Genomic DNA, 18576 nt, shown 5'->3' with positions numbered 1-18576 from the left:
TTCTCGGAATGACGGAATGTTCCGAGCCTCGGAAGGAAATCCCAGTTCCGACGGAATTAATTCCTTACACCCCACGCCTTGTGCTTGACACGTCTTTCCTTTCTCCACGATCTTTTTGACAGCTATTCATTCTTCCATTTCTCTATATTCCCTACAGACGTCTCCCCAAGCCATACTTTAGCTGTTATATCTGGCTGTTCCATTGACTATCAATTGCCCCACTTCCCCGCGGCGCAGACATTTAACTGACGTGCAGCATGGATCGCGACCAATTCCGTGATGCGGCTCACTCGGCCATTGATGACAGTAAGCGCTTTATACAAGTAGTCGAATAGATATACATTCTGACCTACGCTTTTCCAGTCCTCAACTACTTCGACACGGTTCCCGATCGAAGAGTTCTCCCGGCCGTCGACCCCGGATATCTTCGTCCTCTTATTCCCGAGAACCCTCCTGATGAGCCAGAGGACTGGGCCCAGATCCAGGAAGATGTCGACACAAAGATCAAGCCCGGCTTGACCCATTGGCAGTCTCCCAATTTCATGGCATACTACCCAGCCAGCGTCACATACCCCAGCATCCTGGGCGAGATGTACTCAGCCACCTTCACCGCACCAGCGTTCAACTGGCTATGTTCTCCAGCATGCACAGAAATGGAAACCATCGTGATGGACTGGGTTGCAAAGGCCCTGGCATTGCCGGAATGCTTCCTGAGCACATCCGAGACGCACGGTGGTGGTGTAATCCAGAACAGTGCCAGTGATGCTATCGCCACGATTATCGTCGCTGCACGAGAGAGGCGTGTGCGGGAGGTATTGCTTGCAGAGGGTCTGAAAGAGGGTACGCCAGAGTATGAAGACCGGAAATTCGATGTCCAAGGCAAGCTAGTTGCTATTGCTAGTGATCAAACACACAGCAGTGGAGCTAAGGGAGCTTTAATCGCTGGTACTCGCTTCCGTAGCGTGACCGCGAGGCTAGAGGACAACATGGAGATGACTGGACCGCGTCTCCGGGAGGTCCTTGAGAAGTGTGATAAGGACGGGCTTATCCCTTACCACCTCACGATGACGTTTGGTACTACCAACACCTGCAGTGTGGATCGCTTTGCGGAGATCAAGGCCGTACTTCAGGAGAAGCCTGAGTGGCAGCGCATCTGGGTGCATATCGATGCCGCTTATGCTGGCGCGTCGCTTGTTGCGGATGAGTGGCAGTATATTGCCAAGGACTTTGCAGAGGGTGTTGACAGTTTCAACATGAACATGCATAAGTGGCTCCTGGTCAACTTTGACGCTAGGTAAGTTTCAATCGGTTCCACAATAACACTTGACATGCACTCTGATTCTGACCATTACTAGTGTTCTCTACGTTCGGAATCGCTTGGACCTCACTAATGCTCTCGATATCACACCAACCTACCTGCGTAACCCATATTCCGACATGGGCACCGTTATTGATTACCGGAATTGGTCAATTTCCCTCGGTCGCAGATTCCGTGCATTGAAGATCTGGTTCGTCATGCGGAGCTATGGTCTCAACGGCATGAAAGCGCACATCCGCAAGACTATCGGGTTCGGTGACATCTTTGCCGACTTGGTGCGCAGTCGCTCTGATTTGTTTGAAATTGTGACGAAGCCCGGTTTTGCTTTGACTGTGTTCCGTCTTAGGAATCCTCAATCTTCATCCAACGGGGCCAATGGATCCTCTGAGCGCGCTGTCAAGGATGAAGGGGCTGACGCCCTGACTAAGAAGGTGTATGAGTTGATCAACTCGCGGGGTGAGATCTTCATCACATCTACTGTCATCGACGGCGTTTATGTGATCCGCGTCGTGAGTGCTAATCCTCTGGCTGAGGAGAAGAACGTCCGCAATGCCTTTGATATTGTGCTTCGCACCACGGAAGAGGTGTTGCAGCAAAAGTGAATGAACTCTTGCAGGTCCTTATAGTGCTTGTCTATATACACGATCTGTAGATGCCGCCACTTGAGAGACGAGACATCTCAACACACATAGAACCAGAGGGATTGCACAATGTCATAAATAGAATTGAACATACTCTACTCCATACGATCTGATTATCTCTCTCCCCCACACTATATGCCACCTCGTGGGGAACCCCAAATATCCCACTCACTCGCAGTAACTCCGAGCTGATTCCCCCACGCGGGGTTGCCCCAACACTCTTTCTTTTGAAGACACACTATCCTGACATGATCTCACGCATATCGATTGAAAATGTCTACACAAAAGCCTTCGTATGTATGACTTTTGCTGTCAAGTACACCAAGGCTAACAATCGCAGATACGTCCTCGTCACTGGCGCAACAGGATTCATCGGCGCCCATGTCGTCGATAACCTCTTGGCTCGTGGATTCTCAGTCCGAGGATCAACAAGGTCCAAGGCGAAGGGAGATCAAATGAAGGCAGCGCGCCCCGAGTATGCCTCCAAGCTCGATTTCGTCGTGGTGGAAGACTTTACCAAGATCGGAGTATTCGATTCCGTGATGGACGGCATCGACGCAGTCATCCATGTAGCAAGCGTATGCCACCTGTTCTCATTTCCTTCGGTACATAATAGACCAAACACAAGACAAGCTAATCCATATCCCAGCCATTCTTCTACGACACCACCAACAACGAACAAGAACTCGTCCTACCGGCAATCAACGGAGTAAAATCCATCCTCTCCGCCTCAGCCAAACAAGGAACCCAAATCAAGCGTGTTGTCATAACATCCTCCTTCGCCGCCGTAGTCGACGTGAACACCACCCCTCCAAAGGGCTTCACCTATACGGCCGCAGATTGGAACCCACTCACATACGAGACATCAATCGACCCCAAATCTGACGCCGTAGTCGCATATCGCGGCTCAAAGAAATTCGCCGAACTAGCAGCGTGGGAATTCGTCAAGGATCAAAAGACAGCCTTCGACCTGGTGACTCTGTGCCCACCAATGGTCTTTGGCCCTGTGGTTCATCCCGTGCCTACCGCGGAGCAACTGAACGAGTCGAACGCTGTCCTTTGGAGTGTGGCCGCCGGCGTGGATCCATTACCTGGCGCGCGAGTCCCTGCTTGGATTGATGCGCGTGATCTTGCGGAGGCGCATGTTCAGGCGTTACTTATCCCAGAGGCCGGTGGTAAGAGATTCATTCCTGCTTCGCCAGAGCCGTTCTCTTATGAGCTTGCTGCGGATATTATTCGCGGGGAGTTTGATTGGGGTAAGGAGACTGTTACTTCGAATTATAAGATGGGTGAGAAATCGACTGTTTCGTATGGTGTTGATGGAGAGACTGTGGCTCGAGAATTGGGGGTCAAATACCGGCCTTTCAAGGAGACTGTGGTTGATTTGGTGGGACAGATTAAGACTCTTGTTTAGACGTTCATTTACCTACAATGCGAATACATTCATGGATATCCCGATTGAACTCTACTGCATACTCCGTACTCGTATTGGTTCCGATATCCATTCGCTGAATAATCGGCTTTGCAGCCGTCGGGCTTTCGGGAATCTAAGCCGAAGCCACCGGGATCAAAGTATTGGAGGCGTTGAGGCGCATACCGGGAAGTGGATAACCTGTGAAACTTATGTTTGACATATTCAAGCATCTGCGTTCTCTGGGTTCACAGCGTCGTTTAGTGTTGAACATGAATTCGAATCGCAACTACTATACTGCCAAGCCCTGGAACAGAACCACACGTGAAGAATTCTCCCTCGATGTACTCCGTACGACCGCATGAGTCGAAGGTGAAGCGATGTCACCTTGTCCGCAGTCTTCATTTCGGAGACGGATGAATGTGGTCTACGCCCGAAGAATTCCTCCCTGTTGTACAAGCCACAGCTGACCGGGAGAAGATTCGGCAATGAAACGGCGATCGTCTCTAGTGGATCCTGTCTGCGCAAGCTCAGTCGAAGAAGTCATCGCCGGATCGCATGGATACCGGCACTGAAGATTTGTCGATCCGGATTTGCCGAGCTTCTTCTCAAGCAGGTTTCTCCTTTTCCAAGATTTCGATGCCAAATTCGTCGTGTAGAGTGGGGGAAAAGAAGTTTGTGGATCCACGCCGTTCGTCTGTTCCTGAATGGTTGTTCTTCTAGTCTAATCCGCCCAGGCATTTCCGAGTTCTCCTGTTATATAGCACGCTGGACGTCGCTGCAGAGACTTGATCTAGAATATGTGGAATAACCGGCCTTCAAGATGTTGAAATCCTCTCTTTTGCTGTTGGCTTCCTTCGGCGTTGGCCTTGCTCAGTCGGCCACTCTTGAAGAGCTTTACCTTGATAATGCGCCCTCTTCTCCGCGCCCCTATGTCATCCCGCATTATGCCAACTCTCATGCCGTCACCGTTGGGGATCAGCTGTACCGATTCACAGTGACTGGCCCATCTTCTAATAATGCCTTCACTTTGATGAGCACCAATGCGCCCTCCAGCAATGCGTTGGGTGTATTGCCACATATTCACCAGAAGCATTACGAGAACTTCTTCAACTTCAAGGGTCGTTTCCAGCTTTGGGCCCAGAAGGATTCGAATGAGCAACAGGCGCGTTTGCTCACTCAGGGCGATTACGGATCGGTTCCGAGGAATACCACTCACACTTTCCAGCTCTTGGATCCCGACAGCGAGATGGTCGGCGTTATTGTTCCTGGTGGCTTTGAGTAAGAATCAATATCTGTTAAGCCCCGTTCGAAATGTACTAACCTGTATTAGGGACCTCTTTTATGCCCTCGGAACAACCTACACCTCGGGCACCGACACGCCCTATGCTCCCGCTCATTCCAACAGCTCTTCCTCGCCTGACTCCAGCGTCATTTCTTCTTTGCAAAAGTACGATGTGTACGCCAACCTCGGCTTTGAGCCGCGTCGCGATCTTGTGAACGGCACTGCTCCCATTGACAACTCCGAGTGGCACACCGGCGAAAATCCTCTCGGCAGCCCGGCTCAGCCTTACTTCATTGCCAATGGGTACGGCCCCAAGTATCTGAACTCCAAGTTCGGATACCAAGTCATCCAGCCTCTTGTCACTCCCACCCAGGCTCAGGATACCAACTACACTCTGTCGACCATCTCGCTCAGCCGCCAGACCAAGGACAACGCTCCCACTTACACCTTGCCCGGTGCTGCTGCCTTCGAGGTTCTTGAAGGTGTGTTCATGATCAAGATCGGCGATTACCCCGTGGCTACCCTGTCCATGGGTGACGTTGCCTTCATTCCCGTTGGTGTCTCATTCACCTACTACTCCCAAGTGGCCTTCACCAAGGTGCTGCACGTCAGCAGCGGCAGCAACGGCATTGATTCGCAGCTGATCAAGAGTGGAAAGAGCTGGAACTATCCTACTTTCCCTAAGTACTGATGCTGAGTACTGATGCATATACATAAATAAAATATAGACATTCATTGAAGGTCGGGTCTCAGACCCCTCGGTTCATGCTTATTTTAGACTTTTGGTATAACTCGCCGAGATCGGCACCCTGTCAGCGTAAGAAATTCCCTTCGGATCGATGCATTTCTATGCAATGCAATGTGCCATCACAGTCACATTGGCAACGCGATCGAATTGACTTTCGATCTATTCCCGACCGTCAGTCGGCTAACATCCCCACCGAGTCTACTAGTATACCGAACCTGCCCCTCAGCAACATCGATCATCACCACCGACAATAAACAATAAACAATAACCACCCAACATGTCCTTACAAGCCCCCCTAGTCTTAGAGCTCGCCACGATCGACGACATCCCAGCCATAACAGAACTCTGGTTCACAGTCTTCAACGACCCAGGCATGAGACACTTAATGCCAGACACGCCAGGCGTGCGCCAATGGATGACAGAAGCCAACCTCTACGACATGCAGCAAAAGCCCTACCAAAAGTACATCAAAATAGTCGACCCGACCACAAAGGATGCAACAGGCCAGCCCCGACTAGCAGCCTACGCCAAATGGGATCTCTCCATGCCCAACCAGCGCGGTCCTCGTTTCCCCCCTTGGCATGCCGACCAGCCGAGTCAGGATTGCAATGCGTTCTTTGGGAAGCTGGAGGAGGATCGTAAGCGTGTGATGGGTGATCGGAAACATTACTGTATGACGCCCCGCGCCGCCTTGTTGGATCATGGATCCTATCTACAATCCGGTCACTCTATTGTATAATGTATATTGTTTAGATGTTGGCTGATAACCGTTCAGATCTTGATATGCTCGGTACACACCCCGACTACCGTGGTCGCGGAGCTGCTTCTGCGCTTGTGAAGTGGGGATGTGATATTGCCGATCGTGAGGGTGATGGTGCTTATGTTGATGCTAGTAAGGCTGGTGCGCCACTGTATCAGAGGTATGGGTTTGTCGATTTCAGTGACCCCGCAACACCGGGTGATACGGCTTCTATGGGACGACTTTAAATGGGGTATGAATTGAATATGTACGTATGTATTGGGGATTGGAAGAGTGTAGAGGGGCATCAGATAGACAAAGAATTCAAGTCGCGCTCACAAATTCTCCGAACATATATTACAGTTCGCCGATTTTTTTCAGGAATGCTTGCACTCAATGCGACAATTCCGCTTCACACGGCCTCTGGAGCTAAGTTTGTTTTGCGCGATTTATATCCAATTTTAGATTTCCGGTCAACGCGCTCCAACTTAAATCGAGAGAGGGATATTTACCCCTCTACTCCTTGAGAAAGTGTAGAATCTCCTGATCACATTCATATCACATTAAAAATAGCCATTTTGCCGACCGTTTAGTACTGCCAAGGCAATATTGATCAATCGCAGGCTAAGTTCTTTTCCACGCTAAGCGTTTCCGCCTTTCCCAGCAATGAGCGACCACAACACATGAGCCCTTGACCATGCGGGATGAATGCAGGATAAGACCGCCACTGTCTAATTTTAACAAACTCCCCTCCATACCCCGGACACTCGACATCTTGGCTACCAGGCCCGGCAAATCAGCAGCCCCGGGGGTTGAGTCTAGAAATGGTAAGATGTGCATTGCAGGGGTAGCCTGCAGAAGTTCCTGGGCTTTGGGCCGCACATGAATCCCTGTCGCATTTTCAGGTCCGAGTCAAACTGCAAGCTGTCCGTTGTACAGACGCGATGTGTGGTGGATAAATGAACCCGATCAATATGAGACAGCAGTTGATGTTTCAAGGATCGCACAAAAGAGTCGATCCCCCTGGATCCAATCCCTACAGTACGTCACATTTTGAGAGATGCCAAGTCCAGACTATCCTTGACCTGAGTGGAGAAGATGTCCAGATGCTCCTATTACCAAGCACTTTGGGCTCGACCGCCTCATCTTCTAATCCGATCCTTGTTTACAAGTAATCACATCCGCTGTGATCCGCCTAGATGCCAAGCCACAAATCCACATCCCTTGATGGTTTCGACTTTAGGAGTTTCGCCGAGTCAAAACCGAGCCAAGATGTGCAGCGTCACCAAAAACCATCGCGTATGTCTTGCCAATATCTACCTAATTGTCAAATAGCGAAACGATAGTCGGGCATTGGCTATGAGCTCTTTGTCAAAGCATCCCCGCGGACCAATAACCCTTGCTGCTTTTCATTTCGGTCGTAAGCTAACGGTCTCCCGGAGGGAAACATGCATAACGCCCCACTGCGCTCTCTCCTTGGCTCACGGTGGAAAACATGACGATCAACCCCAACTACTCTACTAGTACTGCGCCGGTGATTCGATCTTGTTACACTGTTCGGCCTAGGCCGTCGTGCTGAAATAATCTCACGCCTGGTTGGAGAATGGCCAGCCCGTGCCACCCTATGTGGTTCCTGGATTATACACCATGTTGCTTCCAATAGAGCTTCCCATTGGCTCACTGCAGGATACCCTCGGCGGATGTTTTTCATTGCTCTGGAGGCCGCATGCATATAAATTGAGCTTTGTGTCTCCGTTCCATGTTCCGCGTTTAGTTCTTCGGCAAGTAATTAAAGCTGAGCTTCCCAGGTGTATTCCGGACAGTAATCTTTCTACCTTTCTGTCGTTATGCATGCGCTCGCCCTTTTCACGGGCCTGGTTGGTATTACCAATGCCGCTTGTCCTTATATGACAGGCGATGTCGCCGGCAGTCCTCACAGCATCGAACGTCGCAATGATGGGGATGCTGCCGCCACTGAAGAATTCCTCTCCCAATTCTACCTGAATGACCAGGATACCTACCTGACCTCTGACGTTGGTGGTCCCATTGAAGACCAGAACAGTCTCAAGGCAGGCGAGCGTGGTCCGACTCTGCTCGAGGATTTCATCTTCCGCCAGAAGATCCAGCGATTTGACCATGAACGAGTACGTTCCCATAAATACCGACGTTTAGATAGGAACCATAGGCTCATACAATTTTCTCTACTAGGTACCTGAACGTGCGGTTCACGCTCGAGGCGCCGGAGCCCATGGCACATTCACATCCTACGGAGACTGGTCCAACCTAACAGCGGCCTCCTTCCTCTCCGCCAAGGGCAAACAAACCCCGATGTTCACGCGCTTTTCCACTGTTGCTGGAAGCCGCGGAAGTGCCGATACGGCACGAGATGTGCATGGCTTCGCAACCCGATTCTATACAGATGAAGGGAACTTCGGTTCGTATCGATTATCGATACACACATCTTAGGACGCAACTAACTCGAAACAAATAGACATTGTTGGAAACAACATCCCCGTTTTCTTCATCCAGGATGCCATCCTGTTCCCAGATCTGATCCACGCTGTCAAGCCCCGCGGCGACAATGAGATCCCTCAGGCAGCCACTGCGCATGACTCCGCTTGGGATTTCTTCAGTCAGCAGCCTAGTACGCTGCACACGCTCCTCTGGGCAATGGCTGGTCACGGTATTCCTCGGTCATTCCGGCATGTCGATGGCTTTGGTGTGCATACCTTCCGGATGGTTACCGACAAGGGTGCATCCAAGCTTGTTAAGTTCCATTGGAAGGGTTTGCAGGGCAAGGCCAGCTTTGTTTGGGAAGAGGCACAGCAGGCAGCTGGTAAGAATGCGGACTTTATGCGTCAGGATCTGTTTGAGGCTATTGAGGCCGGTCGATTCCCCGAATGGGAGGTAAGTCATCATTGAACCTATTAAGATGATCCATCCAGCTAATTCTTGCTAGCTCGGTGTTCAAATCATGGACGAAGAGGACCAGCTTCGTTTCGGATTCGACCTTTTGGATCCCACCAAGATCGTCCCAGAGGAACTCGTGCCCGTCACAAAGCTGGGCAAGATGCAACTGAACCGCAACCCAATGAACTATTTCGCAGAGACCGAGCAAGCAATGGTATGTCCACCTCCACCCTCCTCCACCAAACCACCCCGTACTAACAAACACCGCAGTTCCAACCAGGCCACATCGTCCGCGGCATCGACTTCACCGAAGATCCCCTCCTCCAAGGCCGAATCTTCTCCTACCTGGACACCCAACTAAACCGCCATGGCGGCCCCAACTTCGAACAACTCCCAATCAACCGTCCCAGAGTCCCAATCCACAACAACAACCGCGACGGCGCCGGCCAGATGTTCATCCCCTTAAACAAAGACGCCTACTCCCCAAACACCCAGAACGCCGGCTCCCCAAAGCAAGCCAACCAAACCGTCGGAAACGGCTTCTTCACTGCGCCCGACCGCACAATAACCGGCCACCTCACGCGCTCCAAGAGCTCAACCTTCGAAGACGTCTGGTCGCAGCCCCGTCTCTTCTGGAACTCACTCGTACCAGCCGAGAAGCAATTCGTCGTTGACGCCATGCGCTTCGAGAACTCAAACGTGAAGAGCTCAGTCGTGCGCAATAACGTTATCATCCAGTTAAACCGGATTAGCAATGATCTCGCGAAGCGAGTAGCCAGCGCAATTGGCGTCGACGCCCCGGAACCAGATTCATCTTACTACCACGATAACACGACCGCACACATCGGAGCCTTCGGCGAGAAATTGTCCAAGCTGGACGGTCTGAAGGTTGGATTGCTTGCCTCTGTCGCCAATGCGTCGTCGATAAGCCAAGGCGCGAAGTTACAAGCTGCGCTTAAATCCGCTGGAGTTGATGTCGTTGTCGTTGCGGAGAGAATGGCGGATAATGTTAACCAGACGTATTCCGCTTCTGATGCTGTGCAGTTTGATGCTGTTGTTATTGCGGATGGGGCGGAGGGTTTATTCTCTTCGGGCTCTTTTACTGGTTCGCCTAAGAGTAAGGGTTCTGGGGCTACTTCTTTGTATCCTGCTGGTCGGCCTTTGGATATTCTCCTTGATGCTTTCCGCTTTGGAAAGCCTGTTGGGGCTGTTGGGAAGGCTTCTGCTGCGCTGCGTGCTGGGCAGATTTCGGCGGATCGCGAGGGTGTTTATGTTGGTAGTCAGATTGGGGAGGACTTTGCTAAGGATGTTAAGGAGGGATTGCGGACTTTTAAGTTCTTGGATCGGTTTGCTTTGGATGAGTAAAGGTTGTTGGTAGTCTCGAGGGCACAGTGTGAATATATAGTCTTTTTTACATGAAATTATCTTCTTCTTCAACCTGGCCATCTACTGCCATATTCGAAAACAGATTCCCCCTCGATGTACCTCTATGAGTCATCATAAATTACGGTAATGAAATTTTTAAGAACTAAGATATTCCTCGGTCAACAGGTTCTCGGGGTATTTCAGAACATTCCATTCAGAACTTCATTATGACCATCCACCACCGCCACTTCCTCCACTAGGCATGGAGCAATCGTCAAGGATGTCAATCAAAAGCCAATCCCCAGTTAGCTTCACTTCACCGACGCAATGTTCGTGACTCACATTCTCGGTATCGCAGCATATGATTGAGTGTTGGACATGCTACCCATTATAGCGCAGTCAGCACCGCCAAAATCAAAGAGCTTGATGCAGGAACTTGACAACCTCGGGTACAATTAACACACAACTCTAATATCAGCGGTCTTACCTAGTATTTCAACCTGAACTAGGAGCGGGCAGCACGGCCTATGCCCACTTTCCAAGCAATGCCATGAGCGCCGCACCGCTAGAGAGCAAAATAATCGCTGCCAGAACCGTCTGAATAGGAGCTCTTCGCATAGAAGGGGTGAACATGAACTCATGCGCGATAAGCTCGACAAGACTGACGTAAATGAGGATTCCTCCAGATATCGAGTCGAAAACACCATTGACGATCAGCGTTGTTCGACCGTTCGGTGGATAAGTTTTACGCACACCCAAGCCAATAGCAATAGCAATAGGAGTGGAAACCCCATAAACGACCCCCAGAATGTACGGTGTCAGGTGTTTTGACCGCGGCCAAGGAAGGGTAGCAAGGCGAGAACCCAAACCCAGTCCTTCAAAAGTCTGGTGGAAGACGATGACGATGTAGAGGATCGTGAACTCCTTGCCAGATACGGCGAGTGTCAAACCGATAAACACAGAGTGAAAGACAATACCGAATTCCAAGATGAAGATAGAAGTCAGCTGAGCCATGTACACATCCATTTTTTCGGACATTTCAGTGTCATATCTCGGCACCACTCGATTTCTCTCATCAGTAGTGGCATCCTCATCGTCATCAAAGTGTGAATGTCCGTGATTCTCAACATCCAGCTGATCGTTTTGGCCAAACCGTACGTATCGCATGACCATCAGCTCCACAAAGAACATGACGAGAATAGTCATAAGAATTATGCCTTCCGCCCAGCCATATTCTGTGATAGGACCAGTCAAGCAGGGGTTTCTTAAAGCCTCCTCAGCTGGACCAAGGAGGTGAATAAAGGCGGTAGCAATAATAACACCAGACCCGAAGTATTTAGCGATAAAAAAAACCCAGGATGGTATTCTTGAGCCTCCAAATCGTGCTGCAACAACGGGGAAGACCGCACCGAAAATCGAACCAACCAGTATCACAAATATAGACGAAATACGCAGCCCCATCCGGCCATCGTATTCATTTCCTGTGGTACAGGACGGAGGAGATCCGGCTTCGTCTCGTGCAAGAAAATCATGGACTAATTCTGTATTCATCTCCGGAATAATGGTAGAGCGATATAGTGCCATGTAGTTGACAGTCGACCCCGGTTCCGGAAACCACTCTCTAAGAACGAAAAAGTTGAAGGAGCAGCCGAAACCAGGTATTAAGGTATAACAAGCTGACAAGCTGACAATAGGTTATGAGACAGGAACAAATGTAGAATGGGCTTCTCCGTATTTTAAACTGTGTCTATGCCTTACAAAGATCCTCTTCCCCCCTCAAAATCAAAAAAAATGGCGGGGAAACAATGGTAGGTTCTACGGGATAAGTGGCGAATCTTGCCGAACATACATTCGCTTCATCTTGAACCCAAACCTAATCAGTACGTACCACCCACTAGCAACTTTAATATTTCACCGATAGCTAAGCCGCCGATATAGCTGATTAACTCAGGTCAAGCTCGTGGGTCTCGGGGATTGCTCCATTAAACATACTCTCATAATCTTACCTCACTAGAGAAATTATTGCTTCGACCGTAGGATAGGCACTCAGTCATATGGTGCTATCATTGTCTAGACGAGCCTACCAGCGTCAGAACATTTCTTAGTTCACAAGAAAGAAACTTACACGGTACGAATTCGCCTATGTCTCCGCAATTCTACGGAATAACCTGTGGCGTCATCACTTTCCGTGCGATAACGGTTTTCCAGTGACATGCAACATTTTTGGTCGACTTCAACATATAGTGTGGCTTTCTGAATCATGCTTCACAGCTAGTACCTACCCCCTTGATCTGGTCATCTACGAGAATTCTCCAGTCTTGCTAGACTCGCTGCCGACAGACATGCCTCTTTAGTGATGTTATTCCCCACAGTCGAACCACACTTCAGTACGAGGTGCCCCACTACTTTAGGTGCCGGAAGCGTGATTTTCGTCGCTGCGCGTCTTAGAACCCCTCACAGCCCTGGAAAAGGTTCACTGTCTGGGTGTCTAGACGCCCAGAATCTGTTCAAAATGTGGTCCCATATACGAGCGACCACGTGGGGATATCAAGTCTTACCGGAATTTGAAGGTGTTATCTTCAAAGCAGAGAGTTCACAGTCTCAACCATCACATACAAAGCCGGCCTAGGAAGATCAAGGAACAATCACATTAGCTAAGCGCACCATGTATTTATTGCTCTCGCTGGCCTTCGCATGGAGGAGCAGCAATTAGTCTTCGATATACCTGCACGTCCTTTACCGATAGACTCTAACTCACCCTTACCTAGGACCCCGCAGGGTCCTAACACATAGTAAGGGGAGGGGCTATAGGTTAGATTCCAGGTCGTAAAGGCTGCTAAAGCGTCCGGGGGTTAGCGCATATTACGAGCTCTATTCTTACATTTCGAGCTCTTTGGGCTAAGAGATATAATCAATATAATACGGACTTTAAATCATCTCTAAGTCTAGTCTTCGCACTTAAGGGGCTTGTATCAACTTATATAGGAACGCTAGCTTTCGACAGATACTAATAATAAATGAAAATCTCAAACGGAAACATAATCTATAGGAGTAAAGAAGCACTATCTCTTACTAGGGTTAGTACCGTGTTCTAGTAATCAACGCGGCCTTCAGAGTGCACATAAATGAGCGTAGTGTGTATGAAACGAGTATGGACGAAGGCTGTGCACGTGGTAGAGGATAGATGGCAGCGATCTTGCTATATCGCTAGACCTTTTTTTACTTGGTCTGTTTACAGAGAACATCCTATAGCACTCTATAAAGTCTTACTGTATTATAACAATGATCCATTTATTACTGTTCAAGTGGGACAATACAGCTTGACAGGGGGTTTAGGAGAAGTAACTGCTTCAGAACAGGATTCAGGAAACGATCTGCGAGTGTATGTGAGGAATCTGTTTCGAAAATGGCAGAACAAAATCTCAATGGTGTCATCATCTTTTGTACAGAGTTTAAAAGGAAACCGACCAAACGGGCTCTTCGCGACTCTCGCATAATTACAAAAAAATTCAATCAACCTCTAATTCAAAGAAAGAAGCTGCCGTCTCCGACGGATAAAAGACTCAGCATCCGAGAGAGCAGATGCATCACGTAGATCCATCTTTCTCTTGGCAGGTTGAGGGCTCGAGGACGAGGTGTTGCTCTGCTTGTCCTGTCCAATAATGGCCCACTCAGCAACAGTTGCGCCGGTTCCATTCTTGGCTTCCACATCAGCGGGGCCAAGGGCTTGGTTGCCCACGATGAGTAGAGATGCGTATCGTGCCGCAGGAACAGGGGATGATAGTGTAACATTTGTTGAGTTGCCAGTAGGAATGGCAATCGTGTCAAGGTTAGTGGTCGCTGCATCGTAAGGACCGGATTGGGCGATGTTGGTCAAGGTGTGGACGATTGTGAAGTCTGAGCTATTGACTGAAGAAAGGGCCACTGTGGGATCTTGAAGGGTCTTGTTATGGAAGATGACTGTGGCGTTGACAGGGGGTGCTTTAGCCCAGTCAAAGTAGAAGCCTGAGACTGGGGCTCCGACTTCCGATTCGGGGAAGGAGATAGTCACGGCGCTCACATTATCTGCGAGGGAGGGTTGCCATTTTGTGGAGGCAGCACCGTCCGCTACAGAAATGGGGAACTGGCCGGGTTCGAATGCACTCGTGGAAATGATGGGCTGGCATTGGACGAGGTTGCCGGCCACTGTGTTTTTAGAGCCAACTTGTCGGTTCGGGATGACAACTGAACCCTTGATTGGGAGTTGATACACAGTGACATTTAAGTCTGGACCAGAATGGATGGTAATGGTCTTGTTGGCGAATTTGTTGTCCGCAGTATCAAGGGCCGGGGTGCCAATGGCACGGCGGATGGTGGTGTGAGTATAGTTTGACCAGGCGGAGATGGGCCATCCATGCCAATAGAAGTCGCGATACCTCAGGTAGGGAATCTGGGGTGGCAAGTTGGGGTCGACATGGAGGATGTCATCTGGCAGCTGCCGCAATCCAAGATAGCCAAAGAGGGAAACCTGATTGGCACCACCGTGTCCAGTCAAGAAGGGATACGCTGGGTGCGTACCGCCGTTGATGGTAGTATTGTCCACCATTTGTTCCGACAATTGGAAGAATGGTGCGCGTGTATAAGGCTTGTATGAATACTGGGCATATGTATACGCCGAACAACCAAACTGAGACATCTTATTTGCGACAATTGAGAAGATAGCCCAGGTCATAGCCGGGCCATCGGGTGACTGTTTGGCGGCATACTAGATTTATCACGTTAACTTCGTCCTCTCACTCGGTGGAGGTTGATAGGCCAATACTCACGTAGTCCAGATCATCCAGTGCATCCTGGGAGGTATAGTTGGCAGTATAGTCCAGCGGATAGGTGACCATGACAACATCAGCTTGCTTAACAACGGCACTTCCATTCATGGTGGTGAATTCGAGAGTCACGGCATTATCGCTAAGGACCAAAACACTATCGGCCATTTGATCCCAGGTTGAATTCGCCTCGAGACCAAACTGTTGGCGGAATGCATTCGAGTATCGAAGTGTCTCAGCAATGAGCGGCATTGTGAAGCCACCCGCATCAACGTGGTTGGCATACTCGTCCTAAATCTTGTAAGTTGATCGAATCACATTGTGGGTAAATATTTACTCACAGGGTCAGTCATGTTTGTCAATGTCCAGTAAGAGCCATTCCGAACCAGTAAATCGGCATAGAGATTGGCTATAGAGTCATAGATCGGGAAATGCTTTTCTTTGAACAGCTGCGTGTTACCACTGGAAACCCACTGGTTGATCAAGGAAAGCCCAATATCTCCGTTCAGATGATACTGATAATCCCAGCAAGGGCCAGTAGCTGTACAGTTTCCAAAACGGCCACTGGTCCAAGGATATATGGCAGCCGATGGGGAGAAAACCGTCTGGTTTTGTGATCCTGAGAACTTTGTTTGAATGTTCGCCTGTGCCTGCTCATACTTGGCTACACGGAAGTTCGTGAACCGCTGGGCGGCCTCTGGATGGGAGGCAACAAGGCCAGGTTGCATCCATACATCGGCATCCCAGAAGACTTGGCCAGCGTAAGATTCCGAGGTCAAACCACCAACGGAAATGCTGTCCACATTCACTGGGGCTCCCGAGGCTACCTTGATCGCATTTTTACCAACAGTGTTTTGCAGTAAGTAGTACGTGTTGGCCACGGCAATGACTGCATCATCAATGATGTTGGGGTCTGCAGGAAGTGTTCCGTTCGGCAATGCGTAGTGATCAACAGAATGCTCAGGCATGACACTAGCCCACTCCATAATATGCGAACGAACGGACTTGGCGTATCCATTCTTCATTGCGGTAGAAGCAGCCTCCTTGGCTGTTTTCTTCGGATCACTAAAAGCATCGGTCGAAGCACCTCCAACAAACTTGGTGATGCGAACCGTCTCACCAGGCTGGAACTTCACGTTCACACCTTGCGCAATGGAAGAGTCGTTGGCGTGAATGTATGGCTTGTTGGAGACGATCTTGCGCGAAGACAAGTCCACATTTGGCGATCCAGTGATGTTGGTGTAGATATAGGCTGTGACATTGGCAATTCCGTTCGGTCTAACAGCCGAGAAAATAGCACCGTTGTCTTCTCCAGTTTCGACAAAGTCGGTACGCACAGCAGAAGCCCCGTCCATAACATTAACAATGGTGGCCTCCGATACCGTAGATGGAACGATCTCCATATCCACCACGGCCTGGTTGACGTACAGCTTGTTGGCAAAGAGGCGGTAGGTAATCTGGTACGAGCCCTTGTCGCCCTGTGGCGTCCATGTGTAAGACCAGATCAAGATACCTGCTTTGAAATCGTATGTAGATCGGAAGTTGGAGATAGTCTTGTTGTCCACCTTGGCGTCCAGGTATGTATCATTGCCAAGATCCAAAATCAGTCCCGACCAGTGTGGCACACCACTGATCACACTGTCCCCGCCATACTGTGACAGCCAGGGGAAGTTGGTACCATTGGTATTAGGCTGCGAATCAAAGAACCCACTAATCGTTGCGAAGGACAGGCGGGTAGAGAAAAGTGGCCATCCGTTAGTGTCTTCGGGACTATCGATCTCAAAGAACGGGCCAACGCTGGCAACATTGATACCCAGGTATCCATTTGCTACAGATCCGCGTGATTGAAAGCGACCTTGCTCCAAGTTGGTCGTGCTAAGAAGCCAGTTGTCTTCGTCCCATGTCACGCTGTCAAAGCCTGTTTGATACACATTCTTGCTGAAGTTACCCGCATAGCCTGAGCCGGCGTACTTTTGGACGCTTCTGATGACCCGTCCGTTGGGTGCTCCGCTAACAGGAACTCCAAGGTATACAAGCAGCGGCAAGACCGCGCAGGTGATGGACTAGAGATAATAGGTCAGATGACAGTTCCTGTTGGTCACGGGGCTGTCGGAGACTCACTTTGAACTGCATAGTGCAGTTTCGCCACCTTCCTAACCAGTTCGATTCCTGGGTAGATAGAATCCAAAAAGCTGGATCTCAAGTTATATATACGAGCGGCAGTCTTTACTGACAGTCGAGGACACGGGGTGGTGACGGGTTGAAGAAAGAAAAGTGGAAGAGGAAGGATAAAAGGTTTAAGTGCACTTTCCCAGTGAAGAAAGGAAATGCCGATCCAGGTACATGATAAATCAAAAAGCCCTCAACTCATGGCAAATTGTGGGGAACCGATGTCACACCTGACTGGCACAGGACCGTTCGCGGTGGATTATACGAAGTAGAGTCCGGGGGGTGGCGTTGGCTGAGCCGCTCAGAGATGTCGTATGAGACTTGGGCTCTACGGAACAGTCGGGATATGCGGGGGCAAAGCATTTGTAAGTTTCTATGACATTGGCCAAGATGGCCGAAAAGCCTGGCAGTCGGCATCCACGGGCAAGACTTGCCTTGCCGGATCCCCAGATCGTCGTCATCGAGTCCGAGAGAAGGTTTGGCGCGAGAATTATGTGGGGGGCGGGAGAACCGAGCCCGCATTCTGAGTAATTGCCCGATAAATGACCGTTGGAAGCCTAGAGTTAAATTACTGGGGCAAATGCTTTCGGTCTAAAGGCTGTTGGGACTTGAATATGTTGAGGTGTAGAAAGTATAGTGGTGCCTCAGGTGTCCTTTGGTCATATACTTCCACTTTGTCCATCACACGTCGCCTTCAAGAGTTTATAAGACGAGCGTTGATGTATCAAATTACTATTTCATCGACCCCACCGAATCCGAAGCATTGATCGCTGGAAATTCAGGGTAAATAGCCAACGGCGCAGAAACCGAAACCCGGCCCGAGGCCCGATGGAGGTAATCTCCGACAACCTGAGTATATTGCTTGTCTTCTGGCTGGGGAAACCAGGACTTACCTGTGCTCGTTTCATTGGTAGTGTTGTATACCTTGACCTAGAGAAGGAGAAATCTGGGGATCTAGCGGCTTCGGGTGTCTGTTCAGACTACGTATAAATCTCACAAAACTAGAGGCATGTTGGATATTCGGCGGGGGAAGATGATTAACTCGGTTGAGCTTGTGTCTATGGATGGACAATTGTAGCTTCTTTTCCAATTACTTGATTCCACGCCAGTCTGTGGGGATTCAATGCCAGGTTTGTGTATGGTCTTGCACTCGAGGGTATCAACAGTCCATAGTGATAGATTGGACAA

General features: G+C 49.8%; 7 protein-coding genes across 7 annotated transcripts; 5 read left to right on the top strand and 2 right to left on the bottom strand.

Annotated features, from left to right (window-relative positions):
- Positions 1 to 257: 257 nt before the first annotated feature.
- PENARI_c005G09855 (putative aromatic-L-amino-acid decarboxylase) lies at positions 258 to 1920 on the top strand (the record flags this gene model as incomplete). The annotated part of the gene is made up of 3 exons (XM_022629970.1): positions 258 to 306; positions 364 to 1294; positions 1356 to 1920. 3 exons carry the CDS (start codon positions 258 to 260, stop codon positions 1918 to 1920), a joined length of 1545 nt encoding a protein of 514 aa, XP_022490061.1.
- Positions 1921 to 2232: 312 nt separating this feature from the next.
- PENARI_c005G07060 (SDR family oxidoreductase) lies at positions 2233 to 3373 on the top strand (the record flags this gene model as incomplete). Its single annotated transcript, XM_022629836.1, has 3 exons — positions 2233 to 2252; positions 2300 to 2537; positions 2609 to 3373. The coding sequence occupies 3 exons, from the start codon at positions 2233 to 2235 to the stop codon at positions 3371 to 3373; spliced, it is 1023 nt and encodes a 340-aa protein (XP_022490328.1).
- Positions 3374 to 4193: 820 nt separating this feature from the next.
- PENARI_c005G11193 (uncharacterized protein) lies at positions 4194 to 5346 on the top strand (the record flags this gene model as incomplete). Its single annotated transcript, XM_022630034.1, has 2 exons — positions 4194 to 4651; positions 4704 to 5346. The coding sequence occupies 2 exons, from the start codon at positions 4194 to 4196 to the stop codon at positions 5344 to 5346; spliced, it is 1101 nt and encodes a 366-aa protein (XP_022490284.1).
- A 334-nt stretch (positions 5347 to 5680) lies between these two features.
- On the top strand, positions 5681 to 6390 carry PENARI_c005G02943 (GNAT family N-acetyltransferase; the record flags this gene model as incomplete). The annotated part of the gene is made up of 2 exons (XM_022629651.1): positions 5681 to 6074; positions 6179 to 6390. The coding sequence occupies 2 exons, from the start codon at positions 5681 to 5683 to the stop codon at positions 6388 to 6390; spliced, it is 606 nt and encodes a 201-aa protein (XP_022490237.1).
- A 1599-nt stretch (positions 6391 to 7989) lies between these two features.
- Positions 7990 to 10417, top strand: cat1 (catalase catB; the record flags this gene model as incomplete). The annotated part of the gene is made up of 5 exons (XM_022629835.1): positions 7990 to 8286; positions 8351 to 8576; positions 8634 to 9049; positions 9102 to 9266; positions 9323 to 10417. 5 exons carry the CDS (start codon positions 7990 to 7992, stop codon positions 10415 to 10417), a joined length of 2199 nt encoding a protein of 732 aa, XP_022490508.1.
- Positions 10418 to 10942: 525 nt separating this feature from the next.
- PENARI_c005G08948 (uncharacterized protein) lies at positions 10943 to 12001 on the bottom strand (the record flags this gene model as incomplete). Its single annotated transcript, XM_022629923.1, has 1 exon — positions 10943 to 12001. The coding sequence occupies one exon, from the start codon at positions 11999 to 12001 to the stop codon at positions 10943 to 10945; it is 1059 nt and encodes a 352-aa protein (XP_022490110.1).
- Positions 12002 to 13937: 1936 nt separating this feature from the next.
- On the bottom strand, positions 13938 to 17352 carry treA (alpha,alpha-trehalase treA; the record flags this gene model as incomplete). The annotated part of the gene is made up of 4 exons (XM_022629575.1): positions 13938 to 15161; positions 15223 to 15510; positions 15561 to 17282; positions 17341 to 17352. 4 exons carry the CDS (start codon positions 17350 to 17352, stop codon positions 13938 to 13940), a joined length of 3246 nt encoding a protein of 1081 aa, XP_022490112.1.
- Positions 17353 to 18576: the final 1224 nt, after the last annotated feature.

The sequence above is a fragment of the Penicillium arizonense genome (genome assembly GCF_001773325.1).
Source record: "Penicillium arizonense strain CBS 141311 chromosome Unknown PENARI_contig005, whole genome shotgun sequence".
NCBI classification, from domain to species: Eukaryota; Fungi; Ascomycota; class Eurotiomycetes; order Eurotiales; family Aspergillaceae; genus Penicillium; species Penicillium arizonense.
The sequence above is the reverse complement of the archived record's forward strand: the minus strand, read 5'-3'. Positions and strand labels throughout refer to the sequence as shown.